The following is a 21317-nucleotide window of genomic DNA, read 5'->3' as shown; positions in this document are numbered from 1 at the left end:
ATTAGAACAAAACTGTTTCATCCCCACCCGGGTATCGTCTCTCTGCGGCTATCTACGCTGTTCATTTTAGCAGTGTAATATCTCCCAAAAGGTATTTTTAATCTGGCTGCTGAATATGCGAATATGCAAAAGTGTGTTTGTGCTGTGCTTGATTTCCCCTTCACTGTTGTTCTACAAAGTGATTCAATTCTCCAAGCCATCTGCCTTCCCCCAGGGGTAGCTGGCTTCATCCAGGCAGAACAGGACACACCACACACATACACACACATACCCACACATACGCATACGTACAAAAGCACATACAAGCGTCTCACTTTGGACATTGTCGCAGTTCTGTCTCAGCTGTCCACTCAGAATGATTACAGCAGAATTGGTACCATAGCATCCCCCTGGTCGACTTTTTAATGGTCAGTCTGTCCAGCTCCCACCACCACCCACACCCCCTTCACGTAGGAATCCATGTCCTCCTTACCTGGGCACCAAGGGAGCACACAGGACATACTTGATGTTGCCACAGCAACCCTGCGTGAAGGGATTTACTCCTCCGCGGAACTTGCCCGTCACCTGAGGAACAGAATGCGTTGTTAGAGGAGAGGAGGAGACCTGAGGCCAGAACACACACACACACACACACACACACACACACACACACACACCTAGAACTAGCTAGCGGATTTGAGTTGGCAAGTGAAGATGCAATGCTGATATTTTGTCCTGTACGATACATGATATAATGTACTGTATGTGAGTGTGTGTCTGTGTCCCCGTAAGTTGCTCTTGGGCAGGCCCCGTCTCACCTGTTCGTTAGTGGTGCGACCTCTGGCGACAAGGACCATATGGAAGCCTGTCAGGCCCATGACTGGAATGAAGAAAAGCCCTGCTATACACATCACCACCAGACTGGGCACACACAGTCAAGGCATGCACAACATTTTCTGGACCCATTTTAGCAGCTGCAAACCAACCAGCACTGCCAACAATGACCGTATGGCTGCCATCAATGACCGTATGGCTGCAACTGAGCCATTCATACAACCCTTTTAGAGGAACAGGCATTTCTGTACACAACAATCAAACATTTTCATACTTCACCAGCAGGGATGTGGTTCATCTGTCAAACCATACAAAATGAGGGGTTCCAGTCTAGTGGTCTATCTTAATGCTTAGACACACTTTTCCACCAGGCCCTTCAGAACAGAACACAAAAGGCACTAGTTTTGTTATGGGTGAAATAAGACCCGGCTGGCGGCAGTGTGGAAGGATACGTGATGGTAGTGTGCAGCGTGCCCAGCCGCTCCATGTGGTGCAGCACGAACAGTAGGCCGAAGGAGAACACACCGACCATGTGGATGCTTAGCGACAGCAGGAACAGGAAGAAGTAACGGTAGTTCCTGCGTCCGATGCAGTTGTTCACCCAGGGGCAGTGGTGGTCAAAGTCCTGGGGAGGGACAGAGAGACGGATGGGTGTTAGACGATGGTCATAGGGCAGAGTGGAGATGAGCAAGATCAGACTCTATACTACATGATGAAGCTCTTCGGTGCATTCAAACACTCAACAGAGATGGTTCGATCAATTCCATAACCTCTGATTGCAAGTCAGATTTCTGAGGTCAGTCAGGGATTTTTTAATGAAAATCTAATTTAGCTGTCTTTGATGTCGTTTTTGGTTGCAGTTGAGTATCTACTGAAGAACACTGCATAGTTGGAAGTGGAAGTTGTTTGGCTGACATATAGTAGGCTACCTCACAACCTTCAGTTCAAAGTCAGATTTGACCTCTTTCATGGAGTGTTAGACTGTACATGAAAGAGCGAGGCAGAGCCACATCAGTAGGTTACTGGGGGAAGCGACACAGCTGGAGAATGCCACTTCAAATGGGAAAAAAAAGTTATGAAACCAATATTCTATATTACCGAATACTGCTTGGATATGGTGTAAAACATGATGGAAATCCAATAATGAATAATATTGTTCACAGACAGTTGATTTAAAGGTCTTATCTGTGAAAACATACCAGTCAGTTGAAGTGGACACAAATAGCAACAAGGCTAACACCACATTGTACTGTGAACAGCTGATTACTGGACGTTTGAGTGCGTGTGGCTTACCTCCACGCAGTTGTCACACACGCTGCAGTGAGAGCAGCGGGGCGGTCTGTAGAAGTGACAGGTGGCACACCACTTCATCCGGACCTGAATTCCCTTGATCTCCACGTTCTTGTAGAGAGGCGCCCGGAAATCATCGTCCTTGTCCTCGTCCTCCTCCGCTGTGCCGCAGGGTGAGAACACACACATCATTAGAAGGAAAGTACACTCACACACACACACACACACACACACACACACACACACACACACACACACACACACACACACACACACACACACACACACACACACAAACACACACACACAAATCTGATTTATATAATTCCATTTGACAGGGGCAACAGGAGGTAGACTTAAATAAGCTAGCTCCCATGGTTAGCTGTCTGTACAAATGTACATTTTATAGACACAATGCACTCTGTAGCCCACACATTTGGCATTTAAACAAGGTAGTGAACAGTAATGTTACAAGCCCAGGAGGCTGGCATTCAGAGAATGACTCAAAATCCCATTCCAGCCACACCCCTGGTCATTGCACCGCTGCGGTCGTTCAGAAAAAGTACATTTCCACAGGTTTAGTGGATCTTTGCACAACTAGCCACTTTAGGCTTAGTGAAATATTTCTATTTCTATGCGGAGTCTATTGCTCCGGAGAGAGATGGAACGTAACACGTGATGTCTTTCAGTTCATCAAAGAGCCCATTCAACCTGAAGGAGGATCATCACGGGGCTCCATCTAAATACACATATTACACCCCCCCCCGTTCAATACCTGGAGGGAGACGAGAAAGAACAAATACACTCTGAACACGCACACACATCCTACTGGGAGACATATCTGTTGTTCTGAGTCTTAGATTTAAAAAGGTAACGGACTGAGAAAGTGAATGAAAACATCTCCCCTGCAGCCTGCTCTTTCAAAACAATCCTCAGCAGACATATTAATGAGAGGCTTTATCATCCAACAAACAATAGAAGGTTTTATATTTAAAGGCCTTATATTACAGAATAACATCAGCCTTTATATTTGAACTTGGTAGCCACATTCACTGTACCGGTCAAAAATTTGGACACACCGACTCATTCAAGGGTTTTTCTTTGTTTGAACTATTTTCTACATTGTAGAATGATAGTGAAGACATCAAAACTGTGAAATAACACATGTGGAATTATGTAGTAACCAAAAAAGCGTTAAACAAATCTAAATATATTTTAAATTTGAGATTCTTCAAAGTAGATACCCTTAGCCTTGATGACAGCTTTGCACACTCTTGGCATTCTTTCAACCAGCTTCACCTCTAATGCCTTTCCAACAGTCTTGAAGGAGTTCCCACATATGATGAACACGTGTTGGCTGCTTTTCCTTCACTCTGCGGTCCAACTCATCCCAAACCATCTCAATTGGGGTTGAGGTCGGGTGATTGTGGAGACCAGGTCATCTGATGCTGCACTCCATCACTCTTCTTGGTCAAATAGAACTTACACAGCCTGGAGGTGTGTTGGGTCATTGTCCTGTTGAAAAACAAATGATAGTCCCACTAAGTGCAAACCAGATGGAATGGTGTATCGCTGCAGAATGCTGTGGTAGCCATGCTGGTTAAGTGTGCCTTGAATTCTAATTCTAAATCACTGACAGTGTCACCAGTCAAGCACCCCCACACCATCACACCTCTTCCTCCATGCTTCACTTTGGGAACCACACATGCGTAGATCATCTGTTCACTTACTCTGCGTCTCACAAAGACACGACGGTTGGAAGCAAAAATCTCCAATTTGGACTCATCAGATCAAAGGACAGATTTCCACCGGTCTAATGTCCATTGCTCCTGTTTCTTGGCCCAAGCAAGTATCTTCTTCTTATTGGTGTCCTTTAGTAGTGGTTTCTTTGCAGAAATTCGAACATGAAGGCCTGATTCACACACGTCTCCTCTGTACAATTGATGTTGAGTGTCTGTTACTTGAACTCTGTGAAGCATTTATTTGGGCTGCAATTTCTGAGTTGCAGTTAACTCTAATGAACTTATCCCCTGCAGTAGAGGTAACTCTGGGCCTTCCTTTCCTTTGGCGGTCCTCATGGGAGCCAGTTTCATCATAGCACTTGATGATTTTTGCGGCTGCACTTGAAGAAACTTTCAAAGTAGTTGAAATGTTCCGGATTGACTGACCTTCATGTCTTGAAGTAATGATGGACTGTCGTTTCTCTTTGCTTATTTGAGCGGTCCTTGACACAATATGGATTGGTCTTTCACCAAATAGGGCTATCTTCTGTATACCACACTTACCGTGTCACAACACAACTGATTGGCTCAAACGCATTAAGAAGGAATGAAATTCCACAAATGAACTTTTAACAAGACAGACCTTTTAAATGAAATGCATTCCAGGTGACTACCTCATGAAGCTGGTTGAGAGAATGCCAAGAGTGTGCAAAGCTGTCATCAAGGCAAAGGGTGCCTACTTTGAACAATGTCAAATATAAAATATATGTAGATTTGTTGAACACTTTTTTGGTTACTACATGATTCCATATGTGTTATTTCATAGTGTTGATGTCTTCCATATTAATCTACAATGTAGAAAATAGTACAAATAAAGAAAAGCCCAGGAATGAGTAGGTGTGTCTCAACTTTGGACGGGTACTGTACGTCATACATGATTCACACCAATTACAGAGAAGGTCACAACACTCCTAGAAGCAGGGATTTAACTGCAGTTTGTGGAGGCAGAAGTTGTACGATTATCCATGTGGCCACAGGCATCTCACTATAGTGGGCATCCGTTTCTCTCTGTAACACTCGGCCTCTCTCTATAAAACTACTGCTGCTCTCCTCTCGATCTCCATAGCAACCACAGTGAGGAGAGACCAGAAGGACACTGTCATTTCAGGGACATAAACAGTGACCTGGCTGTGCCATATGAGCCCTAGTAATTGTTACCTGTTTATGGGGGGAAGATCATTTCTTAAAGACACGTGCTTATCATTTTACAAGCACGTTACAACCATCAGGTGTAAATGGACCGCATTCAACGATCATTACTAAACATAGGGACCGGGCTGTCCACCAGGAGAATGCATTGGGGACATATGATGTGCCACAGCGCAGATTATACAGTGGACAACACACACACACACACACACACACACACACACACACACACACAACACACACACACACACACACACACACACACACACACAAACACACACACACACACAGCCTCGACCAGGGCTTGGTCGCTCAGTCACAGGCCTGTATGTAATGCACAGCCTGGTGCAGAGAGGGCTCAGTTATTTTCTCCAAAAGGTTGTCTTTTTGAGCTAATGGGTACTGAGAAAACAGAGATGAGAGAGCGAGAGAAAGAGAGAGAAAGAGAAAGAGAGAGAGACCCATTTATCTCATACAGACCAATACTGTCAGTGGTAAGGGGCACTGACCTCTGGGGAAGACTCCAGGGTCCATGAAGGTAGCCATGCTGAAGTTGGCCAGCACAAAGAGGAAGACGACGCCATTGTAGAGAGGCACACCGGGGGAGATAGCTTTGGTCAACCAGGGGCACCTGCAGAGGAGAGAGAGATAGGACAGCGATTAGGATCCTCCACTCATAGTTCATTCATTATTGATGTACCAAACATGTATGCACACTTGGATGCACACACACACACACACACACACACACACACACACACACACACACACACACACACAGTCGAATAGGTGACTGCTGCACGCCCCTCCCCCACCCCATCACCTCAACCACACACACCACCTCACATAGCCTCACCCACACACAGTCAGCAGTGCAAACAAGATTTTCAGCATCTTTAATCCCACGCAAATAGGAAAACAGCAAGCCTTGCAAAAAGGCGGACATGGTGTAAAGCTGGAATTGCTTCTTCGCCTCTCGAGATTCAGAAATAATAGCAATGGCATCATCAGCTATGCATGGGACAGATCAGATCTCCTCTCAGCCTCAGATATGTCAATGAGAGATGATTACACATGAGGACAGGACTGTACTGGAGTCCAGAGCTGCGCTATACTACAATGTCTAACATTTCCTGGAATTAGAGAGGAAGTTGCAGACAAATAGACTGGACAGGGAGACAGACAGACAGTTGGCAGAGGTAGTGTGTTGCTGTTGTGGATGGTACACACAACCTAACATGCTACCTCACTACATAAGTCTCCAAGGTTTTCCAGAAATCCTGTTTGAAAGATTGCTGGAATCAGGAGGGAATTAACAGAAAATCTCTGAATCCCCAAACTGGGATTTATGGAAAACCTAGTCCAGGACGAAAACCGAATCACTTAGACATTTTGTGTGTCAAGCTTGACTTTATCCACAGGCTTATTCATCATCACGTACTGGGAAATATGCACAGATACCTGCAACAATGCTGCTTTCAAGAATAACAATTCCAATTGTTTAGCACTGCTCTAATTTTCAATGGATATGTGAGCTGAAATGTCAAGACATTGTATTGACCCAGGAAAGGTCTCTATGCCTCATCGTTTCTGCAGGGTCTCCCTCTAGAGGTCCACCTGAGCCACAATGCAGAGCCGGTTAACTGTAGTCAGCCATAGACAGAAAGTAAGAAAGAAAGACTGGGTTTTATGTGGCTGTAAATGAGTGAGGGGTGTTAGTGTACACAAAATGAATAAATTAAATGTCTCCTGGGGGAGGCAGCGGTTTCGAGGAAGCGCCTCTTCGATCATGCCCGCTCGGTCAGCGTTACTGCTTTACACACACAGTGCACACATACTGTATGTACACACACACACACACACACACACACACACACACACACACACACACACACACACACACACACACACACACAGCAACGAATTCCTGGTATCTGCTCATGGTGATGATCTCTTTCCTTCCCTGCCTCTCCCTCCCCCCTATGCTCTGTTCGGTTATTCAGAGTGGAGGCTGTACTGTAGGTTGGAGAACGGGCTGCTGTGCTAGCAGGCCTGGGGTAGCATGGCCACAGTCACAGTGAGCTCCAGCCCCCAGCACCCAGCCTCAGCTCTGGGGCAGGGCCAGTCAGCCAGCAACATGGACCAGAATTACCACCTGTATCAGTGCCCATATGTAGGTAATCTCTTCCCACAGCTGCTGTGAATGTGGTAAAGCAAAGCTATACCATGTGGGGAACACCAAGGAGGGCAGTATAGGGAGAGAGGGAGAAAGAGTCGTATAGGAGTACAGTCCACTGGTCGACCCCTGCCTTGCTTTAACCTAATCATAATATAATAATAATAATAATAATGATTAAACATACAGCCTAAAGCTTTACAGTGGTTTAATGTGTGTGACCCAGTTTGGCCTTTGACATAACCCATTGGCAATGGTGTGTGTATGTGGGTATGTGTGTGTGTGTGTGTGTGTGTGTGTGTGTATAAGCACCTGTGTGTGTGAGAGAGTGACCCAGCTCGACATTTAACCCCCCCGTCTGCTATAGTGAAACTAACCGTGGCGGTCCGAGTCAAACACTATCACAGGGTGAGACAGTACAGCTGTGGCCGGCTGGCTAGCTGGCTGGATGGCCTATGCAGATGCAAACCAGAGTGAAACAATCCAGAGCTTTGTCTGTCAGTGAACTGCGTGAGGATAGAACACAAACAGCAGCCATGGATGCAGGGGAAAAGTTAGGTTAGTCAGCCCCACCAATACTAATGATCTCTCCTCTCACATAACAACACCATACAGTACTTAGCCTACTCACTTCTAACAACATGGGTTCAGTTGGGGGGTAACAGAACATAGATTGACTAAGTTCTACCAAATGAACTTGGGAGACATAGCCTGGGAGACGTTAGTTTAGCTTCAAATAAATGATCAGGGACAAGTAACACATTTCAGCAGCTGTTCCCCCACCAATAAAATCCCTGGACTACGAATCATGTGTTTTGGCCACAGTGATAAGAACAAGGAGAGAGCCAAACAAAGCACAACCATTTCAGCTGAAAGAGCATTTTAAGAGCCCAGGAGCAGACCACACAATGGGCGGAAAATGTGATTCAGAGACATTTGTTAATTAAGTGGCAACAACGCCAATCACAAGTCTGTTTTACAGTAAATGTAGGCACAATGCTAAAAATAAAGTAACAAATTACACAAGTTGTCAAAAGTTTAAATGACGTTTTCCCTGCTTTGGCGACTAACTGAACCTATTTTACCTATAACAGAGAGTCCCACTGACACCAAGGTCTCTTTTGCTAGGGAGCCCTGCATCTTACAATTACACAACAAATTACACATAGGAAATACACCAGAAAGCAATACAAAGAGAATACAAATATACTAAACACACTCATGAAAAACAATCCCATTCCTCAAAGAGGTCTTCAAATCAACACTGAACTGCCCGAAAGGCACCAATGCATCCAATTGTGGGGAACTCTGAAGATTGTTCCGTACATGGGTTGCAAAACCTGTCACCTATGATAAAACCAAGTGCACTATGGTAAACTGCATCCAAGGGCGTTAATGAAGTGGCAGCTGCATTCATGTAGATGATGTTGTCATAGTCTAGTACCGAAAGCAGTGTTGGGGAAGCTACTCTGAAAATATAGTTTCAAAAGTGACCAATTACATCATACTAGAAGAAGTTAATAAGTTATCATTTTGTAAATTTGAAATGTCAGACAACAAATTGCCAGGTCAGATAACTATGTAGTCCTACTTTTACAGAATGTGTTCTTTAGCCTATTAAACACAAGAACTGTTTCAAGTGAACATTATGCAGGTCTGATGCTCGAAAAAGAATGGGAATGACTAGTGTTTAGTTCCAGTAGTTAGATACACCATTACATTGAAGAAAAAAAACAAGTGAAAAGACTACCTAGATTATAATTTAGTTCAATTACCACCAAACTACTGCAAAATGTAGTTAAATTATTACTTGAACTACGTGTATTTCACTTTTCCCCAACACTGACCGGAAGGAACGTGGACTAAATGATCTGCTTTCTACTATTTAGTGAACGGCATGACTTATTTCTATAGAAGCCCATTTTTATTCTCAACTTCTTAGTTAACTATTTAAAAGACAGCTTATCGTCTATCCAAATGCCCAGATCTTTGTAAGCAGGGACATGATTAATGTGGGTACCATCCAAGGTACATATGCGTAAATCATTAGTCATTTACAGTCAACCTAGAGGTTTACTCTAATATGGTTAGATTAACTCTTATAGCATTAAATCATTAGTCAGGCTAGAGGCCCACTGCTGGTGCCAAAAGTGTTCTAATGTAATGAGTCTGGCTCTAGAACCTGCTCAGTGGGCACAGACGTAATTTCAACATCTAGTTTGGTTTTAGGCCATCTGTATATGAAGTGTATAAAAAATACTCAAGGGATGAACACCACACCACACATACACACACTCTAGATTCCATCTGCACATTTTGGTTTAAATGTGGGAATTCTGACAGCAAGCCATTGCTACATCCAAAGAAAAGCCTGATTCCTCAGAGACCTGCCCATTGTGAGTGTTAATGTGCCTCCCAAATCCCCTCTTAAGCCTCACCTTGCTCCAGGAGGGGAACAATGCCCCTATTGAGGTTTACCAAAGGACACAGTGACATCATCATAAAACCTCACCCAGTATCAGTTTAGGGTCAATATAGATATTCACATTATAGAATCCCCCGTACCTCAGCTCAGGGACATAGATATCACATAATAGAACCTAATTTCACTGGCAGACTCCAGTTGGTGTTTGTTAGTATCGTTCTTGTCTATTAAGATGGAGACTTTACAATTAGAAAATTCTGTCTACTGCAAACTGCAATGTCACCCAAAGCACAGAACAATCCCTGCTTTGACAGTCAGTTGATTACGCAGAATCTGAAAGAACATTTCCAAATAATCTAACTGAAATCTTTCTAACAGCAATAGAAAACCTGAAAGTGAAAAGTTCTGAGATCTTAAAGTTGTAATTAGTATAATTATTACACAAACAACACAAATTCTCATTTATTTATTCACTTTGATGGGTGTTGGCGTGATGCCTGATGTGATTAGTTTGTTGTATGGTAGTCTAGCTCTCTAATGTTCTGTTCAGGCACTACGATATAGATTCGTATTCTAGCAAGACATCTATCCCCCACATCCCACAACCATTTGACTACAAAAATCTGGTCGTCAGTTAATTTCCATGCTTTAGATTTGAGTGGAAAGCTGTCGGTTTTGAAGCTGCTCTTATCTGCTGGAGTGGTTCTGGAAGGGGGAAATGTATAAGCGCAACGTCTGAAAAACCATCAAAAGGCAACAGCGTGTCAACCTGGAGTGCTTTCTGCATCCTTTCACCTGAAATAGAAACAGAAACAGCCAGATATGACTTGCTTCCTCATCCCAACCAAACACTGAGGAGGAAATGTTAGACATCTTAACTACATGACTGGCTCTATTGTGACTAGATTTATAAGAAAACTATAATCAAATCACAAAATAATCCTTTGAAAATGTAAATCTAGCTACATCCCCTGCCCATTGTTAGTGAAGGCATTTGAGGGTGGCTCCACTCTTGTGTTGGGCAGAGAGAGAAGCGCTGGTGGGGTTATTGCAGGGCTCCACTCTCCAGTTCACTAATTCATCATTTGCAGAGTATGCTGGTCCATTGAGGACACAGAGATGTTTGTCTGTCTGTGGGATTTTTGTGGGATTGTTCTCTCATTAATTAAAGTGTTAGTTAGGGTCGTCCCAGTGGGCTGCAGATGGACACCATGTGTTCCTCCAGACTGCCCACTGACCACTTATGTCCTGGGATGGCCAGGCTCAGGCCTCACCACCCTACAATGCCAACCCAGAGGGATAGCCCGGCTCAGGCCGAGCCACCCTTTCAACCCACAGGCTTAGTGCCTGCTCTGAAAGTGCCAGTGCAATTCATCAATAACATTGATTTAGACCAGGGCCAGTGTCCAGTGGGGATAAAACTACTGTATTTGAAACTGTGCGGTACGACCTAAGCGTGGGCTTGTTCAATTTCAAGGTCTGCAGCACAGCACTGATTTTCATATTTTAATCTTTCTCCTCTAATCAGGAACGGATTCAGACCTGAGCGATCAGATGATTGGACTGACTCTCAGGCCAATAAAAAAAAAGCCCCCTGAATACCCCGGCTACCATAACTTCCTGCAATCTCAATCCCAGCTCTTTCAAATCATCAAATCTCTCTTTTTCATCATCTTTTCATTTCTCGTCTCCACCAACAGATCTTTCCCATCCAGAGAGAGGGAGAGAGAGTCAGAGACAGAGAGCGAGAGCATTCACCTTCTTGAAATAGTTTTTTTTTTACTAGTAATCAAACTCCCACTAACTCTTAGTGCTTAGATAACTGAAGTTTGTATTGGCCCCATTAACTGTGGCCCCCTGAGAGCTCGACTCTGCGCCTATAACGGATGCACACTTCTGAGACACACCAGTCTGGGCTCACACACTTCATTAGCATTCCCCACCTACACCAGCGGCTTGGCTGTCAATGGAGACAGCATAGATGTTAAAACAGCCTTTAATAAAAATGGGTGACAACGGGTCAGACAAGAAGCAATTCTGCTGATGGGGAGGCGAGGAGATGAGGCCAGGAGCGGAATTTGTTTACTTGTAAGTTAGCTAGATATTTGAAGCTCATTATTATGCTTGAAATGGCTTTCAGATGAATATAAATGAATGGAAACGGAGCCATTTGAGATCCTCTGGCCGATTAAACTTCCACTTCAGCCATGTAATACTAATGACAGGAGCGGGAGAAAGAGAAAGAAAGAGAGAAAGGTAGAGATAAAAAGAAAGAGTGAGAGGAGTGAGAGCGAGAAAGAGTGAGAGAGATAAAGCGAGAGAGCAAGTGAGAGAGAGAAAGAGAGCGATAAAAGAGAGAAAACGAGTGAGAAAGAGAGCCTTGGGTAAAGGCTGCTGTGACTTGAGGATTTTCAAACTCAAGTGATTCAGTAATGGAATCTTAATAAGCATGTGTGTGGTAAACTGTTATGTGATAACACTAGGGATAACACTAGGAATAACACTAGGGATGGGTATCCCTAGATACAGTGGCTTGCGAGAGTATTCTCCCCCGCTCGTATTTTTCCTATTTGTTGCCTTACAACCATTTGATTTACACAACATGCCTACCACTTTGAAGATGCAAAATATTTGTTATTGTGAAACAAACAAGAAACAAGACAAAAAAAATGAAAACTTGAGCGTGCATAACTATTCACCCCCCCCAAATTCAATACTTTGTAGAGCCACCTTTTGCAGCAATTACAGCTGCATGTCTCTTGGCACATCTTGCCACTGGGATTTTTGCCCATTCTTCAAGGCAAAACTGCTCCAGCTCCTTCAAGTTGGATGGGTCCCGCTGGTGTACAGCAATCTTTAAGTCATTCCACAGATTCTCAATTGGATTGAGGTCTGGGCTTTGATTAGGCCATTCCAAGACATTTACATTTGTCCCCTAAAACGACTTGAGTGTTGCTTTAGCAGTATGCTTAGGGTCAACGTCCTGCTGGAAGGTGAACCTCGGGCCCAGTCTCAAATCTCTGAAAGACAAACAGGTTTCCCTCAAGGATTTCCCTGTATTTAGCGCCATCCACCATTCCTTCAATTCTGACCATTTTCCTAGTCCCTGCCGATGAAAAACATCCCCACAGCATGATGCTGCCACCACCATGCTTCACTGTGGGATGGTGTTCTCGGGGTGATGAGAGGTGTTGGGGTTGCGTCAGACATAGCGTTTTCCTTAATGGCCAAAAAGCTACATTTTAGTCTCATCTGACCAGAGTACCTTCTTCCATATGTTTGGGGAGTCTCCCACATACCTTTTGGCGAACACCAAACGTGTTTGCTTATTTTTTTTTTAAGCAATGGCTTTTTTCTGGCCACTCTTCCGTAAAGCCCAGCTCTGTGGAGTGTATGGCTTAAAGTGGTCCTATGGACAGATACTCCAATCTCCGCTGTGGAGCTTTGCAGCTCCTTCAGGGTTATCTTTGGTATCTTTGTTGCCTCTCTGATTAATGCCCTCCTTGCCTGGTCCGTGAGTTTTGGCGGGTGGCCCTCTCTTGGCAGGTTTGTTGTGGTGCCATATTCTTTCCATTTTTTTAATAATGGATTTAATGGTGCTCTGTGGGATGTTCAAAGTTTCAGATATTTTTTTATAACTCAACCCTGATCTGTACTTCTCCAAAACTTTGTCCCTGACCTGTTTAGAGAGCTCCTTGGTCTTCATGGTGTCCCTTGCTTGGTGGTGCTCCTTGCTTAATGGTGTTGCTCTGGGGCCTTTCAGAACAGGTGTATATGTACTGAGATCACGTGGCACTTAAATAAAGTCCACCTGTGTGTTATCTAACTAATTATGTGACTTCTGAAGGTAATTGGTTGCACCAGATCTTATTTAGGGGCTTCATAGCTGTCACACCCTGACCATAGTTTGCTTTGTATGTTTCTATGTTTTGTTTGGTCAGGGTGTGATCTGAGTGGGCATTCTATGTTGTGTGTCTAGTTTGTCTCTTACTGTGTTTGGCCTAATATGGTTCTCAATTAGAGGCAGGTGTTAGTCATTGTCTCTGATTGGCAACCATATTTAGGTTGCCTGTTTGGTGTTGGGGTTTGTGGGTGATTGTTCCTGTCTTTGTGTTTGTTACACCAGATAGGGCTGTTTTTGTTTTTTTCACATTTCTTGTTTTGTATATTGTTCATTTATCATCTTCATTAAAGATGTATCACAATAACCACGCTGCGTATTGGTCCGCCTCTCATTCACCAGACGAATCCCGTTACAATAGCAAAGGGGGTGAATACATATGCATGCACCACTTTTCAGTTATAAATGTTTTTACATTTTTTGAAACAAGTAATTTTTTAAATTTCACTTCACCAATTTAGACTGTTTTGTGTATGTCCATTACATGAAATCCAAATGAAAATCTGTTTAAATTACAGGTTGTAATGCAACAAAATATGAAAAACACCAATGGAGATGAATACTTTTGCAAGGCACTGTAACATGCACATGGGGTGTCATTGTTGGCACTTCAGCTTGATGCAGTTTATAGGGAACATGTTTGTCTTTTCCACAGTGGATGAGCTCCTAAACTGTGTGTTTGTGCCTGCATTTGTGTAGGCCTGCTGGGCATGATGAGAATTATGCTAACACTCAGAGGTGGGTGCTAGGGCCACACACACCGTGGCACAGTGGTCCAATTGGTCTCCACGTCTATAAAGACTGAGTCAGTCAGGATGAGTAGGTTGTAAAGCAGCAGCAGTATGGGGGAGGATGAGGAGGGTGAAGACAGCACCTTACCTCTGAGCCCCCTACCTACTTCCCTTAATCTTCTCAGCTTCCCCCAACCAGCCTAGGAGTTACTCACCCCGCGTGCACACACACAGACAGACACTAAGCTAAGGACTCTGGGACTAAACACGGGGACTAAAACACTGGGACTAAACACCTCCCTCTGCAACTGGATCCTGGACTTCCTGACGGGCCGCCCCCAGGTGGTAAGAGTAGGCAACAATACATCTGCCACGCTGATCAATAACACTGGGGCCCCTCAGGGGTGTCTACTCAGTCCTCCTGTATTCCCTGTTCACCCACGACAGCGTGGCCAAACACGACTCCAACACCATCATTGAATTCGCTGACGACACAATAGTGGTAGGCCTGATCACCGACAACAATGAGACGGCCTATAGGGAGGTCAGAGAACTGGCAGTGTGGTGTCAAGACAACAACCTCTTACTCAATGTGAGAAAAACGAAGGAGCTGATCGTGGACTACAGGAAAAGTCGGGCCAAACAGGACCCCATTAACATCGACGGGGCTGTAATGGAGCAGGTCGAGAGTTTCAAGTTCCTTGGTGTCCACATCACCAACGAACTATCATGGTCCAAAACACACCAAGACAGTTGTGAAGAGGGCACGACAAAACCTTTTCCCCCTCAGGAGACTGAAAGGATTTGGCATCGGTCCCCAGATCCTCAAAAGGTTCTACAGCTGCACCATTGTGAGCATTCTGACTGGTTGCATCACCGCCTGGTATGGCAACTGCTCTGAGCCTAAGGCGCTACAGAGGGTAGTGCGAACGGCCCAGTACATCACTGGGGCCAAGCTTCCTGCCATCCAGGACCTATATATAATAGGCAATGTCAGAGAAAAGCCCATAAGACTCCAGTCAGACTAGGGTCACATAGACTATTTTCTCTGCTACCGCACGGCAAGCAGTACCGGAGCGCCAAGTCTAGGACCAAAAGGCTCCTCAACAGCTTCTAACCCCAAGCCATAAGACTGCTAAACAATTTATAAATTCGTCACCGGACAATTTACATTGATCCCCTCCCATCCCCTCCCATCCCCTCCCATCCCCTCCCATCCCATCCCCTCCCATCCCCTCCCATCCCCTCCCATCCCCTCCCATCCCTTTTTTTGTTTGTTACCTATGCATAGCCACCTACATGTACAGATTACCTGAACTAGCCTGTACCCCTGCACACTGACTCGGTACCGGTGCTCCCTGTATATAGTCTCGTTATTGTTATTCTTATTGTGTTACTTTTAATTATTACTTTTTATTTTAGTCTACTTGGTAAATATTTTCTTCTTCTTGAACTGCACTGTTGGTTAAGGGCTTGTAAGTAAGCATTTCACGCATGTGACAAATAAAGTTTGATTTGATTTGCTTTTGACACGCACGTACACACACACCCTTCATGTAGAGAGATATTCCACTGATCCTCCTCTGTAAGACACCTGTTTCCTGGATGAAACGAAATACACATCCAGCTATTTCATGTTATAAACATGACAATCAATGTCCCTTCTCTTGATGAAAACCATATTCCTTTGCCCTGAAGCCAACACACATGATGACCATGTTAGACTGCATCTGGTCTAATCTACCTTAGAGGGAATGACCAATGAGGGCATCTGAGGCATGTCCTGTATTTTGACCATGACCACAGGTTGTGTCCCAAATGGCACCCCATGTGTCCTGGTCAAAAGTAGTGTACGATATAGGGAATAGGGTGCATGGGCCCCAGTCAAAAGTAGTGCACTGTCTAGGGAATAGGGGCCAGTTGGGATGAACCCAAAGAAAAGCCAGAGGTCAATTGGAATAAAGTGAGAGCTTAAGTAGAAGTCCCTGTGGCTTAGCTCTGGCTGGTAAATATGTGTAAGTATGTAGACCACAGTAGCAAGGTCAAATAGTCTCACTGCCCTCCCTGCCACAAGTGTGCTGTAACCCCATATGGGCAGAATGCACCATGGGGGATTCTGCAAATATAGAGACCACCAGCCACACAATTTTGTCCTCTCTCTCTCTCTCAAATTGCCTGACTGACAAATAGGGTGTGAGCCATGCCTGTTGTACATATTTGCATGGCAGAAGTTGGCTTACCTAGCTTCACATTCCTCACCACTCTTATTCTAAACCCAGACTGCAGGCAGTTGTTGGGCCTGCTGCATGTATGGGCCACTGTCAGACCCCTGAGAGCTATATCTGACTAAACCAATGTTCAGATTCCATCAATCTTATCTCTTCACGTTACTCCGAGGCCATCATTTAAATAAAAAAAATTGGAACAAATGAAAACGAATGGCAGAATTCAAGTTGAACCTGTCCTAAGGCTGCCATGTGTACTGGTTATTTTCCACGTCAAAGTTCTCTTATCTAGTCGTCCGGTGTTCAACAAAGTTCAAAAATAGTTTCACTTTCATTCAAATATAATTTTCTGCTGCTTCCCTGCTCCTACTACTGGGTTGGAGGACTCAGCAGTGTCCTGCTACTGGGTTGGAGGACTCAGCAGTGTCCTGCTACTGGGTTGGAGGACTCAGCAGTGTCCTGCTACTGGGTTGGAGGACTCAGCAGTGTGCTGGTTGGAGGACTCAGCAGTGTGCTGTGCAATGCTGAGTTCTCCAACCTAGTAGCAGGAGCAGGGAAGCAACAAGAAATTATATTTCAGTGAAAGTGAAACGATTGACTGCTACTCTGTGATGCTGTGACCTTTGGCCCAATGCACCGGCCCCCCTCCTCCCGCCACTCTTATCCCTCCAACTTCCCGCCTCCTCTGACACAATCATGACTGTTATGGATTTTATCTCCCAGTGACATCTGCGAGCCATTCTGTGCAAGCGAACAAGGTCAGACCAATTCTCCAGTCACATCCTGCAGGAAGCTGAGATTGAGCAGGACAGGACTGCCCCTGCAGTATACACTCTCCAATCTCTCATACTGGCCCCTAGCAGTCTGTAGCATACTTAAATAGTGTTTATGTAGTACAACTGTAGAACAGAGGAGATCAGAATGAACTGTCTCTCTATGATAGGGACAGCATGTTGGAGATGTTAATCAGTGCCTTTCATGCACAAACAAACCACAGTCATGATGAAATCAAATCAAAGTTTATTGGTTCGAGAACACAGACTTTAATCGCACCTGCAGCGAAATGCTTGTGTTTCTAGCTCCAACAGTGCAGCAATACCTAGCAATTCCAAACAATACAAACATAATCTAAAAAGTTAAAAGAAAGAAATAAAGAATTCTCAGAACGTGCAATGTCAGAGTCTGGAATATACGTATATACATTACATGACCAGGGTATGTGGACACCTGTCGAACATCTCATTCAAAATCATGGGCATTAATGTGGATTTGGTCCCCCCTTCGATGCTATAACAGCCTCCACTCTTCTGGGAAGGCTTTCCACTAGATGTTGGAACATCAATTAGCCTTTTAAAATTATAAACTTGGATTAGCGAACACAACGTGCCATTGGAACACAGGAGTGATGGTTGCTGATAATGGGCCTCTGTACGCCTATGTAGATATTCCATCGAAAAATCTGCCGATTCCAGCTACAATAATCATTTACAACATTAACAATGTCTACACTGTATTTCTGATCAATGTGTTATTTTAATGGACAAACAAATGAGCTTTTTCTTTCAAAAACAAGGACATTTCTAAGTGACCTCAAACTTTTGAACGGTAGTGTACGCTGCTGCTACTGTTATTTTCTGCCATTTTATTCCTAGTTATATGTACATATCTACCTAAATGACCTCGTACCCCTGCACATCCACTCAGTGCTGGTACCCTGTGTACATAGCCAAGTTATCGTTACTCATTGAGTACTTATTATTACGTGTTTTACTTTTCTATTATTTCTCTATTTTCTTTCTCTCTGCATTGTTGGAAAGGCTCCATTAGTAAGCATTTCAATGGAAGTCTACACCTGTTGATTCTTACAAAGAATGTGACGAATAACATTTGACTTGATATAATGAACTGTTCATCAATCAGCTTAATGTATACAAAAGAGGCCATGGCCTGCTAGCAGGAGCAGCAGCAGACTAAAGAAAACACAGGGTGGGTGTTGACACTGTCAGACAGACGAGTGAAGAGTCTACTAAAAATCACTGACGTTCACCCTTCATCTCGCTCGTTTCTCAAGACAGACAGACTTAATCACTCACTCGGAAAAGAGCTCCACTCAGAGAAAGCAGAACCCTGGTCTGCGGGTGATACGAGGTAACTGATGGCTGATTCTTTGGCTAGACGAAGGAGTGAACGTTGCGATGGAGGGCCAAGCTTTAGGACACAGGAGACAGCTCAATGCAATGTAGCTGCAGAGTGAGAGAGAGAGAGGTATGGAGGACTACACATCCACATTGAGTAACACCTTAAGCCAAGCCAAGCGCTCAATACTGGTTTAATATAGGCCTACTCTACAGGATGTATATATTTTTTAGAGAGGCGATTTTTCTTGATTAGATCTTTGTTAGATCTTTATTCCTTTATAGTGGATTTATCATGGTTTGATATAACAGCGAGGATTATCATATTTCAAAAGACGTTTAATGAGAGATGCAGATTTTGCCCTGGAATATGGAATACAGCCTATGGTATAATTAAACACTTATAATATAAGTGTTTAACCATATGAAGCTAATAACACCATCAGTTCCAGACCTCGCTCTAAACACCCACCCTGTGCCTAGTTAAATAAAGGTTCAATTTAAAATATATATAAAATGTGGAAAACAGATTTAATTCACTCTCAAGGATACAACACTGTGTTAAACCACTAATATCCTCATTGCTCGACCCACACTCCCACAATGTAACACTAGATGATGTTCTGACGGTCTCTGGCAGGCCCACTACAGCCCTGTAGCGCTGGCCCCATAACCAAACCAGGCCCTAGCCCCCCGTCCACATGCCTGGGTTGGGCTGGAGGGAGCCTGGGTGTTGGCGAGAGACAAAAGAGCCTCTTCCTCCATCCATGGTGGTGTTTTTGTCTTACAGTAACATTATACTATGCTATTATATTCAAGTATGTTATGTAGTTCACCGTCATTATGTGACCTTGCAGACATTGATTCAGTTTTGATCTAACTTTATTAAATGTGCACCATTATTCTGAGTAGCCTGTTCTCTACTCGTGGAGAACGCGCAGAACGGGATACGCACAGTCGCAGGAGCTTCACTCATAAAAAGGCGGAAACAGTCACTCGGAAGGAAGAAATTACTGCTAGAACCTCCCTCCACCAACATCAGGCCATTCCGTGTTGGCTCTTCATCCATCATGAGTCTTGAGCTAAGGCAGGTGCATTCCCTAACCCTCCCCAAGAGAGACAGACAGTCTCTCTCTCTCTCAAGACACACACACACATCCAGCCCTGGGGAGGATTGCACACAGACACACAGCGAGAAGGATGGGAGGTATCAAAAGAGATTGGAGATAGCTGATATCATTTTCCTCCACTCTCTTTCCTCTCCACACATATACAGGCCTTATTTGCTGAGTACGTGTTACATGCCATTGAAGTAAGGGTCACATTGGGGAACAAAGCAGTCCTTTGACAGAGTGAGCTGCAACAAGACCCATCAATGACTCCATTTAGCAATTAAGCCTGGCAGTGTTGGTATGGGAGAGCTCCCAGGACTGCAATGTTCCCTGTTTCCTCAATGGAAATGCAGAGGATAGGAGAAGGGGTTTGTTTGGTGGGAAACAAAAGGGGTGTGTCAATAAACAGAGCTGGCACAGGATATTCTCTCTCTGTAGAACCAGAACCACAGTCAGTTACACTGAGAAATGAAATGACAACTCAGATATGTCTGTGCCTATTTCTAACGAAACAAACTTTTATTTTTTTATCAAGGGAGCCCAATTGAAACCAGGGTCTCATTTTCAATGGCGCCCTGAGACCATAAAGTAAAATATAAACACATATAACTAGATACAATAACAAGTAAATTACATTAGAACATCACTAACATCACAGTCATCATAAACACGTTTGATAGTGAAGTGCTTCAATATGTGACATTTTGTAAGTGTCAATACGTTAAGTACTGAGTTGCATGTAATTGAGTGCATCATCTCTGTCAGGGGGGTGCCCATTGAGACGTTGCTTAGTCTGATCTGAACCCCTTGCCATCCAGGGTACCAACAGGACAGAGCTGAATGGAGTTGACACTCATCTCTCCTGCCTGGCCTGGGTCAAGGCCCTAAAAAAGAGCCCATCCACTATAGCTCTGTTAATAGGGCATATATCTGCAAGGCCACATATACAGTACCAGTCAAAAGTGTGCAAAGCTGTCATCAAGGCAAAGGGTGGCTACTTTCAAGATTCTAACATTTTAAATATATTTTGATTTGTTTAAACACTTTTTTGGTTACTACATTACTCCATATGTGTTCTCATAGTTTTGATGTATTCACTATTATTCTACAATGTAGAAAATAGTAAAAAATAAAGGTGTCCAAACCTTTGACTTTTGTATAAACTTTTGTATAAACCCGCTGTCACGTTCGTCGTCGGAATGAGGAGACCAAGGTGCAGCATGGTAGGCAAACATCTTACTTTTATTAAAATGAACACCGAAAAACAACAAAATACAAAACTAAATGTAAAGTTCTGCAGGCTACACAGCAACTATACAAAATTAAGATCCCACAAACTAAGGTGGGAAAAAGGCTGCCTAAATATGATCCCCAATCAGAGACAACAATAGATAGCTGCCTCTGATTGGGAACCATACCAGGCCAAACAAAGAAATAGGAAAACTAGATTGCCCACCCTAGTCACACCCTGACCTAACCAAGATAGTGAATTAAAAGGATCTAAGGTCAGGGTGTGACACCTGCCGTGTCTGTCTGTTGAAACGTAAGAGGAATGGATTGCACAGAGGAGCATAAATAC

At 43.9% G+C, this 21317-nt stretch overlaps 1 protein-coding gene across 1 annotated transcript in view; it reads right to left on the bottom strand.

Moving 5' to 3' along the window:
- The window catches only part of zdhhc8b (zinc finger DHHC-type palmitoyltransferase 8b), a 75737-nt gene that overhangs the window by 7687 nt on the left and 46733 nt on the right, over positions 1 to 21317 (bottom strand). The window contains exons 2-6 of the mRNA XM_024417817.2: positions 5543 to 5664; positions 2107 to 2264; positions 1266 to 1438; positions 798 to 900; positions 473 to 564 (exon numbers count right to left, since the gene is read on the bottom strand). Coding sequence (XP_024273585.1) covers positions 473 to 564; positions 798 to 900; positions 1266 to 1438; positions 2107 to 2264; positions 5543 to 5664 — 648 coding nt within the window. The remainder of the gene's footprint in view (positions 1 to 472; positions 565 to 797; positions 901 to 1265; positions 1439 to 2106; positions 2265 to 5542; positions 5665 to 21317) is intronic.

Source organism: Oncorhynchus tshawytscha, linkage group LG04 (assembly GCF_018296145.1).
Source record: "Oncorhynchus tshawytscha isolate Ot180627B linkage group LG04, Otsh_v2.0, whole genome shotgun sequence".
NCBI lineage: Eukaryota > Metazoa > Chordata > Actinopteri > Salmoniformes > Salmonidae > Oncorhynchus > Oncorhynchus tshawytscha.
This window is presented reverse-complemented; position numbering and strand designations above follow the sequence as displayed.